Genomic DNA, 21105 nt, shown 5'->3' with positions numbered 1-21105 from the left:
TGGTCTATAAAAATAATCACTAGTAACTGAAGGGAAAGGGACTGAAGTACATAATATGGTTCCCTCCCTCCCCGGTCTACTCTGCCTCTATAGTAGAGTCAATTCTGGCATTAACGGTTCAGCCGTGATCTATAGAATTGATTAAAAGCTTAAAGTGCCAGTGTAAGGTGCTTATCAGTTCCTTGACTTCCTCCTATAATTCAGAAAGACTCGATGACAAATAGATCTCAAGAAAAGCTTTCTCAACGAAAGAGGTTATTTTGAATGAAGGGTGGTCTTTTAGAAAATAAGCTTCATCCAGGAAGACACTTGATATAAGAAGCAGATGGTAACAAGGGAGATTTCTAGTTATTTCAGTTCAGAAGCTGCTTTGAGGATATCCATCATGTCATGGCTGCTCAATAGAGGGATCTGCTCATCCAAACAGCTAGGCGAAGATCTTTCTCCTGTTGGAACTAGTTCTGTCAATCAGATGCTTAGCCTAGACAACTTTCTTGTGAGCTATTTTATAGGAGCACAAATGTATTCTGACTTATCCTGTGATGTTTTGACTAACTTTATTTTTTGTTGTCCCTTTAGTTTATGTTCCACCTGAGAAGATCTCCATTTTTTCAAGTTTTCAATAATAGCCCGGATGAATCGTCATACTATCGCCATCATTTCATGCGACAAGATCTAACACAGTCTCTCATTATGATTCAGCCTATTCTCTATTCTTACTCTTTCTATGGACCACCTGAGGTGAGATTTAGCACATAAACAATGCATAAAAAGTTAATTATCAAGTTTATTCCGTAGTAAAAGTCCAAAGATATGTGGGTTAGGTGGATTGGCCATGCTAAATTGCCCCTTAGTGTCAGGGGGACTAGTTAGGGTAAATACATGGGGTTAGGGGATAGGGCCTGGGTGGGATTGAGGTTGGTGCAGATTCGGCCTCGTAGGATTCTATGAAAGATTCTACATAACTGAATTGCATCTGTGGAAACAGTTAAGGTTATTGATCCTAATTGTTACCATCTGCTCATGATAAAACTGCATGTGTATTGATTGGTTCCAACTTAGCTGTGAAACCTGTCCCTGTAGTAGAATAACCTGTCGTCATTAATTTTTAGGTGAATACGTGGCATTGTCACTTAGCCAGCATATCTGAGGGGACTAGAAAACTGTAGTCAGGGAAGGAAACCCTTGAAAAAGGAAATTCGAAATGCATGCAAATTGTTACTTGGTGCATATTGCATACAGTATTCTAGTGAAATGTTGCAAATAGCTTTTTTTTTCCCCATCAGTTTATATTTGTGCCCTGTTTTATTCATTCACAGGATGTGGGCATTGCTGGCCAGGCCAGCATTTATTGCCTATTGAAAAGGTAGTGATGAGCTGCTGCCTTGAAACCCTGGATGCCATGTGGTATAGGTACATCAATAGTGCTTTTTGGAAGTGAATTCCAGAATTTTGATCTTGCGATAGTGAAGGAACAGCAATTATATAAGTTAGGCTGGTGTGCGGCAGACAGTAATATTCCTATGCAATTGCTGCCCTTGTCCTTCTAGGTGGTAGAGGTCACTGGTTTAGAACCATAGAATCTCTACAGTGTAAAAGGAGGCTACTCAGCCCATTGAGATTGCATCGACTGTCCGAAAGAGTATCTTACCCAGCCTCATCCCCATGATCCTCGTCATTTACCGTGACCAATCCACTAGCCTGCATATTTGTGGCTGTGGGAGGAAACCGGAGCTCCCAGAGGAAACCCATACAGCCAAAGGAATGTGCAAACCCCAAACAGACAGTCAGCTCAGACCGGAATCAAACCCAGGTTCCTGGTCCTGTGATGCAGTAGGGATAACCACTGTGCTACCGGTGCTGTTGAAGAAGCCTTTGTTGCAGTGCAGCTTGTAGGTGGTACACACTGCTTTTGTGGATGGGGTGCTGATCAAGTTGGCTGCTTTGGTGGTGGGTGCTGTTGAGTTTCTTGAATGCGCTCATCCAGGCAAGTGGAAAATATTCTGTTACATTTCTGCTCGTGCCTTGTAGATAGGAAGATAAAAATAAGAGCAGGAGTAGGTAATTCGGTCCCTCAAGCCTCGTCCACCATTCAGTTAGATTAGCCATAATCTTCTACCTCTAATGTAATTTTCCAATACTATCCCCATACCTGTTGATATCTTTAATGTCTAGAAATCTATCAATTTCTGTCTTGAAAGACGTGCTGATTTGGTGTCGGAGTGTGGTGACTGAGGAAATTTCACAGTAACTTCACTGCAATGTTAATGTAAGCCTTACTTGTGACTAATAAATAAACTTTATCTTGAACATACTGTATAATCCCCACAGCCTCCAGCATAGAAGATTCCAAATTGTCGCCGCCCTCTTGAGTGACAAAATTCTTCCTCCTTTTGGTTCCAAATGGTCTACTTCATACTCTTGAGACTTTGTCCCCTGGTTCTAGACTCCCAGCCAAAGGAAACATCCTTCCTGCGTCTACCCTGTCACTGCAACTTTCTCGAGCAATTGCGGATGGGCAATAAATGGTAGCCTAGCCAGCGATGCCCAAGTTCCATGAACAAATTTAAGAAAATAGGCTCAGTTAACAGTAGCACAGAGGTTAGCACTGCTGCTCAGTGCCAGGGACACAGGTTCAATTCTGGCCTCAAGTGACTGGTGTTTGCATGTTCTCTCCGTGTTTGTGTGGGTTAGGTTGATTGGCGATGCAGAATTGATCCTTAGTACAAGTGGGACTAGCAGGCTAAATATGTGGCCTAGGTGGGATTGTTGTCAGTGCAGACTCAATGGACTGAATGGCCTCTTTTCTGCACTGTAGGTTTTCTATGAACAATGGCGCCACTCTTGGCGGTAGGCATTTAAGCCTCCATCAAGAGTACATTTTGTGCCCTTGCTATCTGTGTTTCTTCCAATTAGTGTTCAACATTAAATACTGATTAATTACTTGAGGGTGATGGTATGTAGTAATGATCAGATTTTTTGTTTGCTCACCTTTTGACTTGATGTCATGAGCTGTCACGGGACCCTGACTCAATGCTGATGACTTCCAGGGCAACTCCCTCCAATAGTAGCTTGCCAAGTATGGTGATGGTGTTTGGGACATGGTCATATTCACTGAATTATGTACTATGTCAGGCTGTTGACCCTAATTGCTCCTAATTTTAGTACAAGCATCCAGATGCTCGTAAGGAGGACTTTTCAGAGTCAATACAGCTGCGTTTGCCGTTGTCATTTCTGATGTCTAGGTCCAGTTTCATTCCTTTTAGACTTCATAGCAGTTTGATACAGCTGAGTGGCTTGCTAGGCCACTACAAATCAACCACTGCTGTGGGTCTGAACACACATATAGGCCAGATCAGGTAAGAAAGGTGGCTTTCCTTCTCTAAAGGACATAGATGGGCTTTTACAACAAATGATCATGATTTCATGGTCACCATGACTGAAATTGGCTTTTAATTCCAGATTTCTTAATTGAATTTGAATTCCTACTGGGTGTCCAATTTACTCATTCGGTGATATTACCTCTGCCTCCTGATCTCCCTTTGGTTTTCTCAGGTTTCACAGACTTCTGTGTTGTTACTCCTGTTGCCAAACGTGCCCCCATCTTTATATTCTCCAATACAGAGTGCTAATATACCCCTCCAATTTATTTCATGCTGTGAAAGCTACAATCTAACAGGATCACATATAAACTAAAAATAACATATAGTAGATGCTGATGACAAAATTAAAAAAGACATTGAGCAAGGCAGGCAGGTTAAGAAAACACAAGTCTCTTGATGTTTCAGAAGTGACTTCTTCAGAAATTATACATATATTTCAGAAAAATAACATTTAAAAAAAGAGGAACAAGTGGGAATAAAACACAACCACATACACATGAAATTACAAAATGACCTGTAAAGTGATGTGGTGGAGGCTGTAAAATGATTACAAGGAATAAAGAGAGGAATAATGAACACTATGAAAGTTATGTACAAGACAATTGGGATGCAGGAAGAGCTAAAGAAGGATAGGTATGTCGAATGGGAAGTATGAAACATGGAAAAAGATGGATCAGGCTCCAGCATCCTAGACACACCATCCTGCTTGCAGTGTTCCGGGGGAAGAATTGCAGTGCCAACCCTAATGTTGACATCCATCATCTCCACTGGAGCATGCTTGAGAGCTCATGTATGTTCTGCGGAAATAGCATCCGTATTTGCGCAGCAGAGGTCTTGTTTATTAAGTAATGATGGTGATCATTCATTCATTTATTCTTGTCTTCAGCCAGTGCTTTTGGACAGTAGCAGCATTTTACCAGATCGAATACTCCTCATGGACACTTTCTTCCAGATTGTTATCTATCATGGAGAGGTTAGTATTCAATTAAATTATTTTAAAAAATGTAATTCTGTCTACGAGGTTTCTGGCATTTTCTTCTGGAAACTCCTTCAATTCCCCTGAAATTGCATCATTTCAGACTAGCTTGATGAGCCAAGGTTCATTAATTTTTGGTGAGGGTCTTATTCCCAAACAGTAATCGGGGCTAATATTTCAAATCGACGTAAGAAAACTCCGTGTCTTTATTTTTAAACAGTGGTCTTTGACCAACACTCTGTTGGATATATAATTCAATTGAATTATATGGAATTGCTTTACAAATATATTGATAGAAATACAAAATTCTCAAATCATGAGCATCTTTCTATTTATCATTAGATGCAGAACATTAAACCTATTTATGGAATCATTGAAATTTACAGCATGGAATGAACCTACTGAATCCTTTGTCCTCGCCCGCAGACAAGGAGCCATCCAGCCTAATGCCACTTTGCAAATCTTGGTCTGTGACCTTGTCTATCCAAGTACTTTTGGAACAATACCCTTGGCACAACCAAATATTTATGAAACAGTCTGTGTTACTATGCAGCAAGACCTGGACAACTTTCAGGCTTAGGCTGGTGGGTTCAGTTAACAATCAAATAACAAGTGCCAGGCAAAGATCATCTCTAATAGGAAAAAATCTAACCATCTCCCCATGACATTCAATGGTATTACCATCACTGAATCTTTGACTATTAATGTCCTGAACATTGCCATGAACCAGAAATGTAATTGCAGCATTAGCCCTTAACTGGGCAAATATGTTTTGCGGCTACTGGAGCAGGTTAGAGGTTGGGAATTCTGTGGTGAGTAACACATCGCTGCAGAACCATCGAAGTTGTGTCTGCTGGAGTTTAAAAAAGAGCTGACTTGATTGAAACATCTCAGGTCTTGAGGGGTCTTGACATGGTGGATATGGAGATGATGCTCCCTCTTGTGGGAGAATCTAGAACAAGCGGTCACTGGTCATAAATAAGTAGCCATCCATTTGAAACGGAGGTGAAACAAAAGTTTTTAATTGAGGGAGTGAGTTTTCGGAACTCTCGTCCTGAAAAGATTGTGAAAAGAGTCTTTGTTTTAAAGGCAGAGGTGGATGGACTCAGTTAAGAAAGAGGGTGATAGGTTATCAGGAGTAGGTGGAGATTTGAGGTTGCTATTATGATCTTATTGAATGATGGAGCAGGCTTGAGACTGGGTAAATGGTCCAATCCTGCTCCTTGTTTATATGTAACCACTTCCATCAGAAGGAGATCTATTCCTCTTTGGTTGTGTATGATATTCTGAAATTTGGCTGCCCTTGCCCAGCAGTATCATTTGGAAATTCTCTTGGAACTAAGTCTTTGTCATTCTTCCTTTGTATAGTAGCATAGGAAAATCATCAAGCAACTCAAATTCAATTGTTTCCCATCGTAGTTTTCACAACACTATGGACTAAAGAAGTTGGTACTTTGGAGAAATGATTCTGAGAAATCATTTTGAGATGATAACAATTGGTCAGCAAGGCATTGCCATACTAGTTCATCTTCATTTTGAACCATGTAAGAAATTGAACCTGTTTTTGCTAAAACAATGGCTGGCACCCATTTCTCACTTGTGGCATAATTATATGCTAATACTTGACTTCATTAAAGTAGTGTTGCTTTGCCCTCACTTCTAGTCTAGCAACTTGAGATTGTTGTTGAGGCTCTACTATTTCTGAAATTTCTGGAGGTAATAACAAATCAAATGTAGCTGTCAAGTTTTTCTGAGAGTAGTAATGCAGGTGAACCTTGGATAATTGCATGAGTAGTGTTTCTCTAAGATGCCAAAAATGAACCTTGCTCTTTTGAAGCTTTTAAAGAATGTTTCAAAATTTGTATGAATCTTTCAGCTAATCCATTGGTCAATGGATGAGGTGTGGATTTTATATGATGAATACCATTTGCTTTGAGATAATCCTCAAACTCTAGTGAAGTAAACTATGAACCGTTATCTCTAACAATCTGCTCTAGTTTACCAAATCTCGTCAGGTATTTCAATGGTTTGTTCAGATATTTTAGATCAATTATGACTAAGAATACCTAACCCTCAAATGGGCCACCAAAATCTACATGTAGTTGTTGCCATGGCCCTTCATACCATTCCCAGGCATGTAAAGTAGACAAGAGTAGTGTACTTTTTATTTATGCACAGGATTGACAATGTCCCACTTTTTCTTCATTTTAGCATCCGGACCCAGCCAGTAAAAATAACTGCACGCTAGTTCCTTGATCAGGACTTTTCCAGGCTATCCTTCATAGGTCAGTGGGATTAGTGGGTAAATATGTAGGGGTATGGGGATAGGGTCTGGGTGGGATTATGGTTGGTGCAGACTCGATGGGCCAAATGGCCTCTCTCTGCACTGTAGGATTCTATAATTCTATGATCAACTGCATTTTCACTTTTCAAACAATGTTAGCTTTTCTCCAGTCCTCTGGCACCAGGATTGGAAAATTGTAGTCAAAACCTCAGCTGTTTCTTCTCTTGCTTCTATTAACATATTAGGATGCATTTTATTTGGGATTTATCAGCTTTCAAAAATAATAAACTCCTTTAATACTCCCTTGCTACGATAATTTAATGTAATGTTGCAAACTTCTCCTCCGAGATTGCAATGTTTTCATTGTGAAAAATAGATGCAAGGTATTCATTAAGATTGACAAAGATCCTTCTCCTCCAATCACGGGTTACCTTTATGATCCCAATAGGCTTTTCTTTAGTTATCCTCTTAATCGTTATGAATTTGTTTAAAAAAAATCTTTGGGTTTTCCTTCAGTTTACTTGCCAATATTATTAAATGCCCTCTGATTGCTTTCCTAAGTTCCTTATTTAATTTCACCTCCACATTTTTAATACACCTCAATGATATTATTGAATGACTTTAACTTTTTTCTCAATTAGGAAAGTCAACATTGTTTTCATAAACTACTTGGTTAAATTTTGATTGGCTTAATCTGATCTACAATGTCATAAATCTGATGTCAAGCACCAAGGTAAAGGATTAACAACCTGGCTTAGAACTGTGCCTCAACGGCATACTCCCAGCATCAAGTGGTTCAGTGGGTTCTGTAAATCAGTCAATCCACATCAATGGCCATTAAATAGTCCCCAGCATTTGATATAGTTTTCTTAAATGTTCAGCTAACAATTTACATCTATGTTCCTTGGAAAAGATTTGGAATGAATCTGCAGCGGAGAAAATGGGGAATGCAGGACTGTCTACAAGTTTGCAATAGATTTACACAAGTTGTATTTGGTCAAAGAGTGATATAACAAATGATGGAAAGGGAAAAATAGAATAAAACTGCTCATCACCTAATGAATTATATTTAAAGAAAAGGGTGTTTTGTGTATGTGAAAGGCATTAATCTTACTGAAAGTTTAAGGTAATAGTTATACTGAAAAACATTTTGTACGATTTCAGCTGAACTCCTGTACTAAAGTGTTGCCTTTAATCCTTATTCTCTGTATAATAACGAATCAGTTTAATAATGAATGCAATCTCTCTGGAGTATTACTTTTATTAAAGTATCTTGGGGATAAGTATTGATAATTTGCTGAAGTTCTTTGGGATTTAAATAACACACAAAAACAATATAAATTGGCACTTTTGCAAACTCCCCTGGATGGTACACAGGAAATCTTTCAAACTTGATTCATGTCTGTGTCTTATTCTTGCACTTTCAAACTGGTTGGATAAGAGTAACTGTCTCTAATGACTGATCTATATTCAGCACAGAATTTTTTGAAGTGTGCAAAGTAATAAAGATTGATCAAAGGTAATGTTATTTTACATAGTTCTCTTAAAACGGGTGCAGATTGCATGTTTGTTCATGTAGTAATGAGTTGTAATGAAATACAGCTTAAACCCAGTAAAATGTTTTATTAATGCATCTACCTGTAGTATCTCTAAAAATGTGTAATTATTGAACAGTTATTAGTATTTGGTTGAGCTATTTTTAGTTTGCTCATAATGGAAAATTGTGAAAGTTTGGTATTTATTTGAAGTAAATATTAGAAAATAATTAAGAGTACGCAAAAGAGAAACTTGCTGTGTATTATGTACTGTTTTTATTCTCTTTAGACTATAGCTCAGTGGCGGCAGGCTGGATATCAAGATATGCAGGAATATGAGAATTTCAAACAGCTTCTGCAAGCTCCTCTGGATGATGCACAGGAAATTCTTCAGACTCGTTTTCCAATGCCTCGTTATGTTGACACAGAGCATGGTCAGAGTCAGGTACGTGAAATGTATTTAGTAATTATTCATTGAAAAGATACTTTTAAAGGAATGTGGAAACATAAACATAAGAACATAAGAAATAGGAGCAGGAGTAGGCCATCTAGCCCTTTGAGCCTGCCCCGCCATTCAATAAGATCATGGCTGATCTGTCGTGGCTCAGTTCCACATTCCCTTAATCCCCCCCTTATCAAAAACCCATCAACCCGCATCTTAAAAATATTTAGTGAGGTAGCCTCCACCACTTCAACGGGCAGAGAATTCCAGAGATTCACCACCCTTTGAGTGAAGAAGTTCCTCCTCAACTCCTTTCTAAACCACCCCCCTTTTATCTTGAGGCTGTGCCCCCTAGTCCTACTATCCTTTCTGAGCGGGAAGAGTCTCTCCACCTCTATCCTATCCATCCCATTCATCATCTTATACAACAAAACTTTGGGACTAGAAAAACAGTTTGATTCTCTTCCAACTGACACCTACGCTCATTTAAAATGATCAAATCCATACATGTTGCTCTTTAGTGATTCCAAAGGTAAGCTCTAACAGTAAAACTCCTTGTTTCCATTATGCTAATATTGTAGCTTGAGTTTTTTTTTACGTCGCCGTAGATTATTCATGTAATGATACTTTAGGTAGTTTAAAAAAATCTTTTATCAGTACCTCAAACAGATGTCTGTTGTATTTGCCATTTGGTCAAACCTTGTGATAAGACATGGTAAGTTGATTTGTGAGTTTGTTGGGGGCAACTAAGATTGTAGATGCTTTTGTTTTCACTTTCCATCGATGTTTAAAAAAAACAAGTCACCCTTGACTAACCACTGTTAGTGTTAAGGCAGTTAGAATGGAGGTGTCCCTGGCTCAATACAATGATTTCCAGATTGAAAAAATTTTAAAAAGCTTTTTGAAACTAACCAATATTGTTTTTCCTTTTAGGCTCGATTCCTTCTGTCAGAAGTGAACCCATCACAGACTTATAATAATTTGTATACATGGGGACAGGTTGGTATCTTCTCAGTATGTCAGCTTTTGATGGTAAATATCTGTCTAAAAAATGTTTTACACAGAGGTTCTGCTCCCCATCTTTGCACAGGCCCACATCACTCATGTCAGAATTATTGGGTAATTTTTTTTGCCACTTCTGGTACTGAGCAATACAGGAAGGAAGAATGTAGGTTGTTATGTTGATATGATCAGTTGACCATACTCAGTATTAGAATGAATGTAAAGCAGCATTACCTAACCTTTTGTACTTATTGGTCCAGATTTTGCAATCAACAACAAAGCAAGTGTACTCAACACAGACCATGAAAAAAAATTGCGCTAGGAGACTTAGCAGTCTCTGTGCCAAAAATGTTAATTCTCTTGACGTACAATTAATTGTAGCATAATTTAATAGTGATTCAGACAGTCAATGATACTGTCACGCTAGCTAATCACGTAAAGGAATTCCCAGAGACAACCAAAAGTGTCAGCCTAGGCTCAGTACATAGCATTCATGTCTCCAAGTAAGAAGGTTATGGATTCAAGTCCTACTCTTGAACTTGAACACAAGTCCAGGCTGAGACTCCAGTGTAGTATAAAGTGAGGGCTGCATTATTGGGGATAATGTCATTTGGATGAAATGCTAAACCTGTGCCTTCTCAGATAAAATATCCTATGATACTATTTAGAACAAGAGTAGGGAAATGATTCATGCTGTCCTGGTCAAACTTTATTCCTCGATCAACATCACAAAAATAGATTATTTAATCATTATAAGATTTTTTTTCATGGGAGCTTGCTGTGCACAAATTGGCTGCATCCTTTCCTTCGTTGCTCAGTGATTATCTTTCATAATTGACTGTAAAGTGCTTTGAGGTATTCCTGTGGTCATGAAATTGCAATATAAATTCAAGATTGTTTTCAACTAGGAAATGAAAAGCACTAATAATCATACAACACACTATTTTTTTAAAGTGCCAAATAAAAAATGGGATATGTACATGGAGATGCAGTAAAATCAGAATCTCATGAACAAATGTCATTAAAAAATTGTGATTTATTTCTAGTAATTTTCATGAAGACATTTAACAACAAATTACAAATTTTATTTATTTATTTTCCAAACCATATCAATTATTCAGCACTAGTCATTACTCTGATCACTGTTAAAAGCCCAGTTACACATCACTGAATGAGGTTTAACTTTTCATGGGATTGTTAACAGTGATTTGTGAGCAGAAAAGGGCAAATTCTGTTGATTGTTGGCTTTGAAGAAGATCCATAGTGTAGCCTATAGCAGCATAGTAAATGAAGGACTGCAACTTCAGGATTTCTGTATTTATTTCCACTTGCTCTAAATCCTGAAACTGGGGTCAGATTCAGAGGGCTAGTGATGGTGAACCCTGAGATGATCAAAAACCCCTTAAATTCTGGTGATGCAACTGGAATTTTTGACTCTTAACATTTCATATTCTGATTGTATTGTTTTAGATAAGTGTATTGATATTTCTAAGTAATAAGAGATGTAAGGATTAAGATTTTTTAACTGAATCAAATGTTAAGCACAGTCATAACTAGATAAAAATCAGCTCTGAAAATTGATTTGGTAATTTTATTTTGTAGGCAGAATCAATTTCTGCCAAAGAACAGCAAATAATGTAAAATGGTCTATTGTTTTGGCTCATAAAACTAATCTCATTTTAATAAGCCATGATTTGAGTGGCACATTGGTTAACACTGCTGCCTCATAGTGCCAGGGACCTGGGTTCAATTCTGGCCTTGGGTGAGTGTGTGAAATTTGCATTTTCTTCATGTCTGTGTGGGTTTCCTCCCACAATCCAAAGATGTGCAAGTTAGGTTGATCGGTCATGCTAAATTGCCTCTTTGTGGCCCAAGGTATGTAGATTAGGGGGATTAGCAGGTGTAGGGTTGCGGGGATAGGAACTGGGTAACATTCTGTAATGGCGAGTTGGCACAGACTTGATGGGCTGAATAACCTCCATCTGCACTGTAGGGATTTTATGATTACATTATTAGTCGCCTGCTTCTCATGTGGTGTTTTTATATTCTTTAGGAATCTGGAGCCCCTATCTTGACTGATGATGTCAGTCTTCAAGTTTTCATGGACCATCTAATAAAGCTAGCTGTGTCCAGTGCATCATAAATGCACAAGAAAAATGCTGGAAAATTTTGAATGTTACATAGATTATTTTATTCTAGGTTATAGCAGTTTAACCACATTTGTGTCTCATCATGCTTATTGTTTGGTTTGCTTGGTACTTGATTGTGTTTAATTATTTGATCTGACTCATTCCTAAAATCACCGCATTCTTAGAGAAACCCTGTTTTTTAGCAACATTATGTTCCTCTTTAATTTATCATTCCATCAGATGTCTTTTATACAAGTGCAAGAAACTAGTAATAAATAACAAATTTATTGACTAATCTGTCTAAACTACTTTGAAAATACTCTACAGGAGAAATTGTTTTTCGTCTGCTTTGAAATTGTAATTTTAAAGTATCTGTTTGTTAAAAGTAGCCGGAAATTCATGCAGAAAGAATATTAAATTTGAAGAATATTTATGTTGCAGAATTATTCACTGTAAAGTTTTCAATGATTAGGAAGATAATCTGTGGGGATAATTATACATGTAGTAATTTTTGTTATCTTTACAAACTATTTCATTTCCCCTTTTGTTTACACTTCTGCCTATCTGTCTATGTGCTGCTCACAGTGTGAGGGACCCAGGTTCAATTCTGGCTTTTGGTGACTTTCTGTGTGGCGTTTGCACATTCTCCCCATGTCTGCGTGGGTTTCCTATGGTGTACGCTTACAGTTCAAAGATGTCCGGGTAGGTGGATTGACCGTGCTAAATCTTCCCTTAGTGTTCCCAAGATGTACAAGTTAGGGAAATTAGCAGGAAATATGTGGGGTTATGGGGACAGAGCCTGGGTAAAGATGCTCTGCCAGAGACTTGGTGCAGACTTGATGGGCCAAAGGGCCTCCCCCTGCACTGTTAGGGATTCTGTGATGTAGGCCTTAAGTTTTTACTTTGAACTTGTGTAAATGGTTTTGAATATGACTTCTTGAACCTGAATGTACTTCCCTTTTGTCAACCTAGCTTTTTTCAGTTATGAGGCAAGATTGACGAAGGGGAATTAGTTTGTTAGCTGAAATGTATAACTGAAATAGTTACTTAAAGTCTTTTTAATTTTCTTAGTATCTTTTTCCCAGAAAGACTGTTCCAAACACTTGCTATTCCTCTCAAAATATTTCTCCTCACCTGTCTTGAGTGATAACCTATTCCGTGGACCACGTCTACGTTTTGTGTCATAGATTGCACTCCCTTTTTGATTTTCTGAAGAACCTTTTATTGATGTTCTGTTTGCATTTCAGGCCCACACTCCTGATCTACGGACACCTGGTGCGGAGAGGGGAGGGTCGGGATGCCGATCTCCTCGTGAACCTGCTCCTGGGCCTGGCGAAACGCGCCATCAACAGGTCCAGGCAGCAGGCGATCGACGGGGCCGTCCATCCCGACTGTCTGCCCCTCTACCGCAGCTATGTTCGCGGCCGGGTGTCCCTGGAAAGGGAGCACGCGGTGTCCGTGGGCACAGTCGAGGCCTGGGGCTGAGGTGCGTTATAGACCCTGACAATCAAATTTTGATTTGACGTCTTAAGTTTCCTTTGTACTTTTTGTTTCTGTTCGGGCCGTTTCCCCTCCCCCCACCTCTTTTGGGGAGCTGCCCCCTTTTTCTTTGTCCGAATGTAATTTTAAGTTTGTTTACTTGGTTCAACCCGAAAGACCGAGTGATAACCTATTACATCTAAACAGGTGACACCAGCTTCAGCTCCTCCCACAAGTGGAAACATCCTCACCACATAGACCCCCTCAGGATCTTTAAAGATTTCAATCAAGTCACCTCTAACTCCTCTAAATTCCAATGGATACAAGTATAAACTGTCCAACCTTTCCTCGTAAGACAACCCATTCATTCCAGGTATTAGTCGAGTAAATCTTCTCAAGACTGCTAACATGCTTAAATCCTTCCTTTTTAAATAGGGAAACCAATACTGTACAGAATACTTCAGATGTAGTCTCACCAGTATCCTATAATATTGAAGCAGAATCTGTCTGTTATATTCAATTCTCCTTGCAGTAAACAAAATCATTGATTAACTTTCCTAAATTACTTTACCTGCATACTAATCTTTTGAGATTCATGCACTAAGACACCCAGGTCACTTTGAATCTGAGCTCTGCAGTCTCCCACCATTTAGCTGATGCGCTTTTTTAAAATTCTTCCTGCCAAGATGGACAATTTCATATTTGCCCACATTGTACTCCATTTGCCAGCTCTTCTCTCATTTATTTAACCTATTTTTGTCCTTTTGTAAGCTCCTCATGCTGTCTTATAACTAACTGTCCTATTTATCTTTGTGTGATCAGCAAATTTAGCAACCATACTTTCAGTCTCTTCATTCAAGTCATTTAAAGTGTTTTAGAGAATTTGGGGCATGACTGGATATTGCACACTTTGGACTTGCTGTTCAGGTGCTGCATAGTTGTATCCATTCAATATTTTAGCCTGGCGTAATACTGCGGCCAATTTGATATTGTCTAAAATTGCTTCCAGAGAAGCAATACTAGATAGTCCATTATACTACTTTTAGTACTTAAAATAATTAAGACTGGTGGTGGTGACTTGAACAATATTTGAATTTATTTAGAATTTAATCAGGTTTAAAACATTTTAAAGCACTTTACACGCAACAAAATTATTTTGAAGGTGCATTAACTATTTTGGAATCAAACTTTTGGCCTTCTGATGGCATGTCCTCTGTTTTATGGGTGAACCAAGAATTATCCTGCAAATGATGCATGTTTCAGCTGTGTTAAACTGAGCAGATGATGGTGGCAGCTCATAGGCAGAGTTGTCCTTCCTGTGCTCTTCATACACAATGGGCCTTATTTTACCATTTTGATTCTAAGTGCTGGGTGGCCTTGAAATTGGGAGTGTTTCAAACCTGGCTTTTCGACCCATTTCTATTGAAATAAGGCAAACAAGTAGGAAAGTCGTGGAACCTATTCAGATTAAAGGGGAGGAGGTGCTTGCAGTCTTGAGGCAAATCAGAGTAGATAAATCCCCAGGACCAGACAGGGTATTCCTTTGGACCTTGAAGGAGACTAGTGCTAAAATTACAGGGACCCTGACAGATATATTTAAAATGTCAGTATCCACGGGTGAGGTGCCGGATGATTGGAGGATAGCACATGTTGTTACGTTGTTTTTTAAAAAAAAGGCTCAAAGTAATCTGGGAAATTTATAGGCCGATAAGTTTGACAATCGGTAAATTGTTGGAAGGAGTACTGAGAGATAGGATCTACAAATACTTGGATAGACAGGGACTTATTAGGGAGAGTCAACATGGCTTTGTGAATGGTAGGTCATTTTTAACCAATCTACTAGAGTTTTTCGAGGAGGTTACCAGGAAAGTGGATGAAGGGAAGGCAGTGGACGTTGTATACATGGACTTCAGTAAGGCCTTTGACAAGGTCCCACATGGGAGGTTAGTTAGCAATACTCAGTTGCTAGGTATACATGGAGAGGTAGTAAATTGGATTAGAAATTGGCTCAATGGAAGAAGCCAGAGAGTGGTAGTGGAGGATTGCTTCTGAGTGGAGGCCTGTGACTAGTGGTGTGACACAGGGATCAGTGTTGGGTCCATTGTTTGACATCTATATCAATGATTAGGGCAGGGTCGAGGGGCTAGATGGCCTACTCCTCTTTTTTATGTTGTTATGATAATGTGGTAAATTGGATCAGCAAATTTGCTTATGGTACAAAGATTGGAGGTATAGCGGACAGTGAGGAAGGTTTTCAAAGCTTGCAGAGGGATTTGGACTAGAAAAATGGGCTGAAAAATGGTAGATGGAGTCTAATGCAGACAGGTGTGAGGTATTGCACTTTTGGAAGGACAAACCAATGTAGAACATACAAGGTAAATGGTAGGACACTGAAGGGTGTAGTAGAACAGAGGAATCTGGGAATACAGATACATAATTCCCTAAAAGTGGCATCACAGGTAGACAGGGTCGTAAAGACTGTTTTTGGTACATTGGCCTTTATAAATCAAAGTATTGAGTATAAGAGTTGGAATGTTATGGTGAGGTTGTATAAAACATTGGTGAGGCCGAGTTTAGAGTATTGTGTGCAGTTTTGGTCACCTAATTGCAGGAAGGATATTAATAAGGTTGAAAGAGTACAGAGAAGGTTTACAAGGATGTTGCCGAGACTTGAGAAACTGAGTTACAGAGAAAGTTTGAATAGGTTAGGGCTTTATTCCCTGGAGCGTAGAAGAATGAGGGGAGATTTGGTAGGTGTATAAAATTATGATGGGTATAAATAGAGTGAATGCAAGCAGGCTTTTTCCACTGAGGCAATTTGCCGTTCCACCAATCTCGGTGTCATCAGCAAATTTCGACACCATACACTCGGTTCCCTCGTCCAGATCATCTATATAAATGGTAAATAGTTGTGGACAAGTCCCCAGGACCGGATGGAATGCATCCGAGGGTTCTGAAAGAAATGGTGGAGGTGATAGTGGATGCCTTGGTGGTTATTATCCAAATGTCGCTGAATTCCGGGGAAGTGCCGGAAGATTGGAAAACAGCTAATGTTACGCCGTTGTTTCAGAAGGGTGGCAGGCAAAAAGCAGGGAATTATAGGCCGGTTAGTTTAACGTCTATTGTAGGTAAAATGTTAGAATCCGTGATCAAGGAGGAAATAGCGAGGCATCTTGAGGGGAATTGCTTGATAGAGCAGACGCAGCACGGTTTCGTTAAGGGGAAGTCGTGTCTGACAAATTTGCTGGAGTTCTATGAGGATGTGTCGAGGGCGGTGGATAGAGGAGAGCCGGTGGATGTGGTCTTTCTTGATTTTCAGAAGGCGTTTGACAAGGTACCTCACAAGAGGTTATTGCAGAAGGTCAGGGGGCATGGAGTTGGGGGTAGGGTGTTAGCGTGGATAGAGGATTGGTTGTCAAATAGGAGGCAGAGAGTGGGGGTTAATGGGTGCTATTTGGATTGGCGGTTGGTGACTAGTGGAGTGCCCCAGGGGTCAGTGCTGGGGCCTCAGCTATTTACCATTTATATAGATGATCTGGAGGAGGGAACCGAGTATATGGTGTCGAAATTTGCTGATGACACCAAGATTGGTGGAAAGGCAAATTGTGCGGAGGGTGGTGAGAGTCTACAGAAGGATCTAGATAGGCTGGGCGAATGGGCCAGGAACTGGCAAATGGAATTTAATGTTGGCAAGTGCGAGGTGGTCCACTTTGGTAGGAATAATGGTAGGAAGGACTATTACTTACGTGGCGAAAAACTGCAGCAGGCGACGGTGCAGAGGGACCTCGGGGTCCTTGTGCATGAGTCGCAAAAACCCAGCCTTCAGGTGCAGCAGGTGGTCAGGAAGGCTAATGGGATGCTGGCCTTCATAGCGAGGGGGATTGAATATAAAAGTAGGGAGGTCTTGCTGCAGCTGTATAGGGCATTGGTGAGGCCGCAGCTGGAGTACTGTGTGCAGTTTTGGGCGCCGCACCTGCGCAAAGATATTTTGGCCTTGGAGGGAGTGCAGAGGAGGTTTACTAGGCTGACACCGGAGTTGAGGGGGTTGATCTATGAGGAGAGGCTGAATAAGCTAGGCTTGTACTTGTTAGAGTTTAGAAGAATGAGGGGAGATCTCATTGAGACGTATAAGATGATAAATGGGATGGATAGGATAGAGGTGGAGAGACTCTTCCCGCTCAGAAAGGGCAGTAGGACTAGGGGGCACAGCCTCAAGATAAAGGGGGGGCGGTTTAGAACAGAGTTGAGGAGGAACTTCTTCACTCAAAGGGTGGTGAATCTCTGGAATTCTCTGCCCGTTGAGGTGGTGGAGGCTGCCTCGCTAAATATTTTTAAGACGCGGGTTGATGGGTTTTTGATAAGCGAGGGGATTAAGGGTTATGGGGAGAGGGCGGGATTGTGGAACTGAGCCACGACAGATCAGCCATGATCTTATTGAATGGCGGGGCAGGCTCGAAGGGCTAGATGGCCTACTCCTGCTCCTATTTCTTATGTTCTTATGTTATCAGTCCCTCCAGTCTGTCGAGCACAGCATGTCGATACTACACTTGATCTTAGCCAAAAGGCTGAGAAGCGATGCACTGAATTTCACACATCACATTACTTATTTGTGCGATTGTCAATACTGACAATTGAATTTTTTCCAAAAATATACTTTATTAATAAAAATCTCAATTAAAACATTGCATGTCTATAAACTGCAAACAGTGCAGAATAAAACATTTTTACAATTCTACACAAATTACAGTTATTTCATTTCAAAACTTAAAACTATACATGCCTCAAAAATTACTATGTGCCATTATTGCTCAGATTGGCACAGTTACGCAGGTCGAGGGTATTCTGCAGTTCCATTAAAAGGCCTTACAGTGTGGCCTTTCCCCATTGTGCCTTTGCGGCGGCTGCCCCAAGCTTCAGCGTGTCCCTCAGCATGTAGTCCTGGACCTCGGAATATGCCAGTCTGCAACACTCGGTCAAGGACAGTTCTTACAACTGGAAGATCAGCAAGTTTCAGGCGGACCAAAGTGCGTCTTTCACCGAGTTGATGACCTTCCAGCAGCAGTTGATATTTGTCTCAGGTGTGCGTCCCCAGAAACATCCCGTAGAGCACAGAGTGCTGCATCACTGAGCTGCTCGGGATGGACCTCCGACAAATACCACTGAATCTCACTACAGGCCTCCTTTGCAACACTGACAATTATTATAGCTTGTCCTTTCCCTCTCACTGTAAGCTCCGGGAACTGTCGACTTCTTCGAACTTTGGCCTTTCATTCTGCCCTTTAGGACAAACTCTCTCCCCAATTCTTCCACTTTCAGATACTTCTTATAAAAAAACTTCTGCAAAGCTCTTGTTCACCTGCCCTAAATGCTCTTTTGACTCGATGTAAATTTAACGTAAATTGTTATAAAAAGACCTGATACCATCAGTTTCACAATTTAACAAAAGCTGACAAACCTACCCGTGTTTGTCCTTATCCGAAATAAATGTAGTCATATTGTTTAGAAGAATGAGGGGAGATCTCATTGAGACATATAAGATGATGAATGGGATGGATAGGATAGAGGTGGAGAGACTCTTCCCGCTCAGAAAGGACAGTAGGACTAGGGGGCACAGCCTCAAGATAATGGGGGGCGGTTTAGAACGCAGTTGAGGAAGAACTTCTTCACTCAAAGGGTGGTGGATCTCTGGAATTCTCTGCCCGTTGAAGTGGTGGAGACTACCTCGCTAAATATTTTTAAGACGCGGGTTGATGGGTTTTTAAGAGAGGGGATTAAGGGTTATGGGGAGAGGGCGGAAATGTGGAACTGAGCCACGACAGATCAGCCATGATCTTATTGAATGGCGGGGCAGGCTCGAAGGGCTAGATGGCCTACTCCTGCTCCTATTTCTTATGTTCTTATGTTCTTATTGTTGAGATGAGCAGTTACAGTTCCGGGGTTAATGCTGCAGTTAACTGTGTTCGAATATACTTCACGCTCATTCCTGTTTGCTGAGTTTGAACGGGTTGCATGTGTGGCTGAAAGGGTTGTCAATAAAATACTGTTTAAGCGATTGGCTACTTTTACCTTTATGTGCAAGTAACGTCAGATATTTGCGTTTACGTTCAGTCACAACAGCGGCGTAATTTTGCGGTGGTTCATTTGTTGTTCACACTTTCCTGATACTTTCCAATGGCAATAATGCTCTGGGTGGATATGGGAGAAATGTATAGTTTGCCTGCTAGTTAAACGATATGTTATCGTCAATTAAAGAACCCGGATTGATTTCCCAATCAACATATAGTCACAAGGAGGTTTTTAAAGATGTGACTGTAAAGTATATATACCGCAATCCTTTTATATACTAGAATCAGGTATAGAAATAAAATAGCTCATTTGTCAACTCGCCCCGTTTAAACCTACAAATTGTGCAGGGATCTTACACACTGTATCTCAGTTCTGGGATTGCACCTTGCTACAGAGCCAACAGGCACCAGGTCCCAAAAGATTGTTCAAATTTGGGAGAATGTAAATACTATTAAGTTAAGGTGCTGCAAACTTTTTACAGGAACCGAGCTTTAACTTTGAAGGGTCTAAATTTAAGCACAACTCCATTCTACTGCTGTTTGCTGCCCCTATAAATAGTCAAGAAAACATATGAAAGGCAAAGTATTGAAAACAAATGCAGGGATGTAATAGTTGAATTGTATAACATGCTGGTTAGACCACAGCTATAATTTTGTGCACAATTCTGGTTACTACATTACAGGAAGGACATAATCGCTCTTGAGATGGTACAGAGGAGATGTACAAGGACGTTGCCAGGGCTTGAAGATTGCAGTTAAGAGGAGAGATTGGGTAGGCTAGAGTTTTCCTTAGAACAGAGGCAGCTAAGGGGAATCACCCTGTCGCAGAAAACCCTTAACTCAGAATAACTCAGGCAGAGACGTTCAGACTCAAGCTTCAGGAGAGTTTATTGTTTTGTGATATCATGGAGAGTCCACCTCAGTCTGCACCGAGACTGAACTCTGACTTTGAGCAAACCCACGCTATATTTATACAGTGAAACAAACAAGTTTTTGTACTTACTACGATACACCCCACTATTCTCATTATCTCAGCTAACTCTTTAATCAATGCCCCTTAAATTAGTTATATGGATGTGTCCAGGACTTATCTTATGTGTCCTTGATCTAACAGCATCTTATTATCTCTTCCTCTTAATGATTTACTATGGTTATGCTTGATAGAATTGCGAGTCAGGCTTTGTATCTCTCAAGGCCAGGTAGCTTGCTATCTGGGCTGGAGACCTTGGGTGTCTGCCAGTCTCATGTTTTTCTTTCCTGCATGTTTCAGCATCTGCTTGTCTCATGATTTTCTTTTCTGCATGTTTCAGCACATCCTTAACCCTCAACGTTTAACCCCTTAGGATACAACAGCAAACTTAATTTCTTCCACACACCTAATTGTGGCATACAAAATTGAAGGGCCAAGACAGGAAAAACTGGTTTCCTCTAGCTGCGGGGCAATTGCCAGGGGGCAGAGATTTAAGGTGAGGAAAAACTTCTCATTCTCACGGTAGGAATTCACTGCCTAAGGCAGTGGTTGAGTCTGAAATGCTGGATTTATTTTAAAGGTACTTGCATCAACATTTAAAGTGCCGTAACCTGCAGGTCATGGACCAGGTGCTTGAAATTGTGGTTAAAACGAACATCCCTTTTTCTCTTTGTTATGCAGTGCAGACACAGTGGATTGTGCACAATGGACAGTGCACAATTTCTGCACTGTACCTTCCCCATGGAGCTGGCATCAGCAGGGGGTGGCATGGAGGCGAAGAGTTAAACACTGGAGACTGGGCTGGGAAAAGGATTCTGTCCAGTGACAGCGCCTAACAGC

The 21105-nt window shown here is 40.3% G+C and overlaps 1 protein-coding gene across 1 annotated transcript; it reads left to right on the top strand.

Moving 5' to 3' along the window:
- The first annotated feature begins 325 nt into the window (after nucleotides 1–325).
- Nucleotides 326–11785, top strand: LOC145350674 (protein transport protein Sec23A-like). Its single transcript, XM_080199890.1, has 6 exons — nucleotides 326–496; nucleotides 580–741; nucleotides 4270–4356; nucleotides 8468–8623; nucleotides 9554–9619; nucleotides 11676–11785. The coding sequence occupies exons 1-6, from the start codon at nucleotides 326–328 to the stop codon at nucleotides 11763–11765; spliced, it is 732 nt and encodes a 243-aa protein (XP_080056016.1). The 3' UTR covers nucleotides 11766–11785.
- Nucleotides 11786–21105: the final 9320 nt, after the last annotated feature.

Source organism: Carcharhinus amblyrhynchos, chromosome 12 (genome assembly GCF_965287045.1).
Source record: "Carcharhinus amblyrhynchos chromosome 12, sCarAmb.v2.hapA, whole genome shotgun sequence".
In the NCBI taxonomy this organism is placed as follows: domain Eukaryota; kingdom Metazoa; phylum Chordata; class Chondrichthyes; order Carcharhiniformes; family Carcharhinidae; genus Carcharhinus; species Carcharhinus amblyrhynchos.
The sequence above is the reverse complement of the archived record's forward strand: the minus strand, read 5'-3'. Positions and strand labels throughout refer to the sequence as shown.

What these genes read in the sequence shown, in the direction of transcription:
- LOC145350674 (XM_080199890.1), top strand. Translation starts at nt 326, where the DNA reads ATGGTAACAAGGGAGATTTCTAGTTATTTCAGTTCAGAAGCTGCTTTG. An exon ending in CTTTCTATGGACCACCTGAG is followed by an intron (nt 742 to 4,269) that starts GTGAGATTTAGC and finishes TCTTGTCTTCAG; the next exon opens with CCAGTGCTTTTGGACAGTAG. An exon ending in TTGTTATCTATCATGGAGAG is followed by an intron (nt 4,357 to 8,467) that starts GTTAGTATTCAA and finishes TATTCTCTTTAG; the next exon opens with ACTATAGCTCAGTGGCGGCA.